At 45.6% G+C, this 5,135-nt stretch overlaps 1 protein-coding gene across 1 annotated transcript; it reads right to left on the bottom strand.

Annotated features, from left to right (window-relative positions):
- Positions 1-694: 694 nt before the first annotated feature.
- LOC139352500 (involucrin-like) lies at positions 695-1,105 on the bottom strand. The gene is made up of 2 exons (XM_070994779.1): positions 917-1,105; positions 695-847 (listed from the first exon to the last, which is right to left on the bottom strand). The coding sequence occupies exons 1-2, from the start codon at positions 1,103-1,105 to the stop codon at positions 695-697; spliced, it is 342 nt and encodes a 113-aa protein (XP_070850880.1).
- Between the last annotated feature and the right edge of the window lie 4,030 nt (positions 1,106-5,135).

The following is a 5,135-nucleotide window of genomic DNA, read 5'->3' on the forward strand; positions in this document are numbered from 1 at the left end:
CCAAATGTTTCACCTTTTCCATTCGTTCCAAGTGTTCTCCTAATTCCATTTGTTCCAAATGTTTCACCTATTCCATTCGTTCCAAATGTTCCACAGATTCCACTTGTTCCAAATGTTCTGATTCCATTTGTTCCAAGTGTTCCACTACTTCCATTTGTTCCAAATGTTCCATCTATTCCATTCGTTCCAAATGTTCCATCGATTCCACTTGTTCCAAATGTTCCGATTCCATTCGTTCCAAGTGTTCCACTTATTTCATTTTTTCCATATGTTCCACTTGTTCCAAATGTTCCGATTTTATTCGTTCCAAATGTTCCACTAATTCCATTTGTTCCAAGTGTTCCACCTATTCCATTCGTTCCAAATGTTCCACCGATTCCACTTATTCCAAATGTTCCACCTTTTTCATTCGTTCCAAATGTTCCATCTATTCCATTCGTTCCAAATGTGCCCTCTATTCCATTCGTTTCAAATGTTCCACCGATTCCACTTGTTCCAAATGTTCCGATTCCATTCGTTCCAAGTGTTCCACTACTTCCATTCGTTCCAAATGTTCCACCGATTCCATTCGTTCCAATTGTTCCACTGATTCCACTTGTTCCAATTGTTTCACCGATTTCACTTGTTCCAAATGTTCCACCGATTCCACTTGTTCCAAATGTTCCACCTTTTTCATTCGTTCCAAATGTTCCACCTATTCCATTTTTTCCAAATGTTCCACTTGTTCCAAATGTTCCACCGATTCCACTTGTTCCAAATGTTCCACCGATTCCACTTGTTCCAAATGTTCCACCAATTCCACTTGTTCCAAATGTTCCACCTTTTCCATTCGTTCCAAATGTTCCAACTATTCCATTCGTTCCAAATGTTCCACATATTCCAAATGTTTCTATTCCATTTGTTCCAAGTGTTTCACCGATTCCACTTGTTCCAAATGTTGCGATTCCATTTGTTCCAAGTGTTCCACTAATTCCAGACGTTCCAAATGTTCCACCGATTCCACTTGTTCCAATTGTTCCGATTCCATTCGTTCCAAATGTTCCACCGATTCCACTTGTTCCAAATGTTCCGATTCCATTCGTTCCAAGTGCTCCACTAATTCCATTGGTTCCAAATGTTTAGATTTTATTTGTTTCACTCATTCCACTTGTTTCAAGAGCTTTATTTAATCCATTTGTACCACATGTGTTCCACTGATTCCATTCATTCCTCCAGTGTAAGTTGTTCTAAATGTTCCACTGAATTCATCCGTTCCTTTATTCCATATTATAGAATGTTTAGGGCTATGTTAAGGCCACTGTTAGGGCTATGTTAAGGCCACTGTTAGGGCTATGTTAAGGCCACTGTTAGGGCTATGTTAAGGCCACTGTTAGGGCTATGTTAAGGCCACTGTTAGGGCTATGTTAAGGCCACTGTTAGGGCTATGTTAAGGCCACTGTTAGGGCTATGTTAAGGCCACTGTTAGGGCTATGTTAAGGCCACTGTTAGGGCTATGTTAAGGCCACTGTTAGGGCTATGTTAAGGCCACTGTTAGGGCTATGTTAAGGCCACTGTTAGGGCTATGTTAAGGCCACTGTTAGGGCTATGTTAAGGCCACTGTTAGGGCTATGTTAAGGCCACTGTTAGGGCTATGTTAAGGCCACTGTTAGGGCTATGTTAAGGCCACTGTTAGGGCTATGTTAAGGCCACTGTTAGGGCTATGTTAAGGCCACTGTTAGGGCTATGTTAAGGCCACTGTTAGGGCTATGTTAAGGCCACTGTTAGGGCTATGTTAAGGCCACTGTTAGGGCTATGTTAAGGCCACTGTTAGGGCTATGTTAAGGCCACTGTTAGGGCTATGTTAAGGCCACTGTTAGGGCTATGTTAAGGCCACTGTTAGGGCTATGTTAAGGCCACTGTTAGGGCTATGTTAAGGCCACTGTTAGGGCTATGTTAAGGCCACTGTTAGGGCTATGTTAAGGCCACTGTTAGGGCTATGTTAAGGCCACTGTTAGGGCTATGTTAAGGCCACTGTTAGGGCTATGTTAAGGCCACTGTTAGGGCTATGTTAAGGCCACTGTTAGGGCTATGTTAAGGCCACTGTTAGGGCTATGTTAAGGCCACTGTTAGGGCTATGTTAAGGCCACTGTTAGGGCTATGTTAAGGCCACTGTTAGGGCTATGTTAAGGCCACTGTTAGGGCTATGTTAAGGCCACTGTTAGGGCTATGTTAAGGCCACTGTTAGGGCTATGTTAAGGCCACTGTTAGGGCTATGTTAAGGCCACTGTTAGGGCTATGTTAAGGCCACTGTTAGGGCTATGTTAAGGCCACTGTTAGGGCTATGTTAAGGCCACTGTTAGGGCTATGTTAAGGCCACTGTTAGGGCTATGTTAAGGCCACTGTTAGGGCTATGTTAAGGCCACTGTTAGGGCTATGTTAAGGCCACTGTTAGGGCTATGTTAAGGCCACTGTTAGGGCTATGTTAAGGCCACTGTTAGGGCTATGTTAAGGCCACTGTTAGGGCTATGTTAAGGCCACTGTTAGGGCTATGTTAAGGCCACTGTTAGGGCTATGTTAAGGCCACTGTTAGGGCTATGTTAAGGCCACTGTTAGGGCTATGTTAAGGCCACTGTTAGGGCTATGTTAAGGCCACTGTTAGGGCTATGTTAAGGCCACTGTTAGGGCTATGTTAAGGCCACTGTTAGGGCTATGTTAAGGCCACTGTTAGGGCTATGTTAAGGCCACTGTTAGGGCTATGTTAAGGCCACTGTTAGGGCTATGTTAAGGCCACTGTTAGGGCTATGTTAAGGCCACTGTTAGGGCTATGTTAAGGCCACTGTTAGGGCTATGTTAAGGCCACTGTTAGGGCTATGTTAAGGCCACTGTTAGGGCTATGTTAAGGCCACTGTTAGGGCTATGTTAAGGCCACTGTTAGGGCTATGTTAAGGCCACTGTTAGGGCTATGTTAAGGCCACTGTTAGGGCTATGTTAAGGCCACTGTTAGGGCTATGTTAAGGCCACTGTTAGGGCTATGTTAAGGCCACTGTTAGGGCTATGTTAAGGCCACTGTTAGGGCTATGTTAAGGCCACTGTTAGGGCTATGTTAAGGCCACTGTTAGGGCTATGTTAAGGCCACTGTTAGGGCTATGTTAAGGCCACTGTTAGGGCTATGTTAAGGCCACTGTTAGGGCTATGTTAAGGCCACTGTTAGGGCTATGTTAAGGCCACTGTTAGGGCTATGTTAAGGCCACTGTTAGGGCTATGTTAAGGCCACTGTTAGGGCTATGTTAAGGCCACTGTTAGGGCTATGTTAAGGCCACTGTTAGGGCTATGTTAAGGCCACTGTTAGGGCTATGTTAAGGCCACTGTTAGGGCTATGTTAAGGCCACTGTTAGGGCTATGTTAAGGCCACTGTTAGGGCTATGTTAAGGCCACTGTTAGGGCTATGTTAAGGCCACTGTTAGGGCTATGTTAAGGCCACTGTTAGGGCTATGTTAAGGCCACTGTTAGGGCTATGTTAAGGCCACTGTTAGGGCTATGTTAAGGCCACTGTTAGGGCTATGTTAAGGCCACTGTTAGGGCTATGTTAAGGCCACTGTTAGGGCTATGTTAAGGCCACTGTTAGGGCTATGTTAAGGCCACTGTTAGGGCTATGTTAAGGCCACTGTTAGGGCTATGTTAAGGCCACTGTTAGGGCTATGTTAAGGCCACTGTTAGGGCTATGTTAAGGCCACTGTTAGGGCTATGTTAAGGCCACTGTTAGGGCTATGTTAAGGCCACTGTTAGGGCTATGTTAAGGCCACTGTTAGGGCTATGTTAAGGCCACTGTTAGGGCTATGTTAAGGCCACTGTTAGGGCTATGTTAAGGCCACTGTTAGGGCTATGTTAAGGCCACTGTTAGGGCTATGTTAAGGCCACTGTTAGGGCTATGTTAAGGCCACTGTTAGGGCTATGTTAAGGCCACTGTTAGGGCTATGTTAAGGCCACTGTTAGGGCTATGTTAAGGCCACTGTTAGGGCTATGTTAAGGCCACTGTTAGGGCTATGTTAAGGCCACTGTTAGGGCTATGTTAAGGCCACTGTTAGGGCTATGTTAAGGCCACTGTTAGGGCTATGTTAAGGCCACTGTTAGGGCTATGTTAAGGCCACTGTTAGGGCTATGTTAAGGCCACTGTTAGGGCTATGTTAAGGCCACTGTTAGGGCTATGTTAAGGCCACTGTTAGGGCTATGTTAAGGCCACTGTTAGGGCTATGTTAAGGCCACTGTTAGGGCTATGTTAAGGCCACTGTTAGGGCTATGTTAAGGCCACTGTTAGGGCTATGTTAAGGCCACTGTTAGGGCTATGTTAAGGCCACTGTTAGGGCTATGTTAAGGCCACTGTTAGGGCTATGTTAAGGCCACTGTTAGGGCTATGTTAAGGCCACTGTTAGGGCTATGTTAAGGCCACTGTTAGGGCTATGTTAAGGCCACTGTTAGGGCTATGTTAAGGCCACTGTTAGGGCTATGTTAAGGCCACTGTTAGGGCTATGTTAAGGCCACTGTTAGGGCTATGTTAAGGCCACTGTTAGGGCTATGTTAAGGCCACTGTTAGGGCTATGTTAAGGCCACTGTTAGGGCTATGTTAAGGCCACTGTTAGGGCTATGTTAAGGCCACTGTTAGGGCTATGTTAAGGCCACTGTTAGGGCTATGTTAAGGCCACTGTTAGGGCTATGTTAAGGCCACTGTTAGGGCTATGTTAAGGCCACTGTTAGGGCTATGTTAAGGCCACTGTTAGGGCTATGTTAAGGCCACTGTTAGGGCTATGTTAAGGCCACTGTTAGGGCTATGTTAAGGCCACTGTTAGGGCTATGTTAAGGCCACTGTTAGGGCTATGTTAAGGCCACTGTTAGGGCTATGTTAAGGCCACTGTTAGGGCTATGTTAAGGCCACTGTTAGGGCTATGTTAAGGCCACTGTTAGGGCTATGTTAAGGCCACTGTTAGGGCTATGTTAAGGCCACTGTTAGGGCTATGTTAAGGCCACTGTTAGGGCTATGTTAAGGCCACTGTTAGGGCTATGTTAAGGCCACTGTTAGGGCTATGTTAAGGCCACTGTTAGGGCTATGTTAAGGCCACTGTTAGGGCTATGTTAAGGCCACTGTTAGGGCTATGTTAAGG

The sequence above is a fragment of the Drosophila suzukii genome, chromosome 2R (genome assembly GCF_043229965.1).
Source record: "Drosophila suzukii chromosome 2R, CBGP_Dsuzu_IsoJpt1.0, whole genome shotgun sequence".
NCBI classification, from domain to species: domain Eukaryota; kingdom Metazoa; phylum Arthropoda; class Insecta; order Diptera; family Drosophilidae; genus Drosophila; species Drosophila suzukii.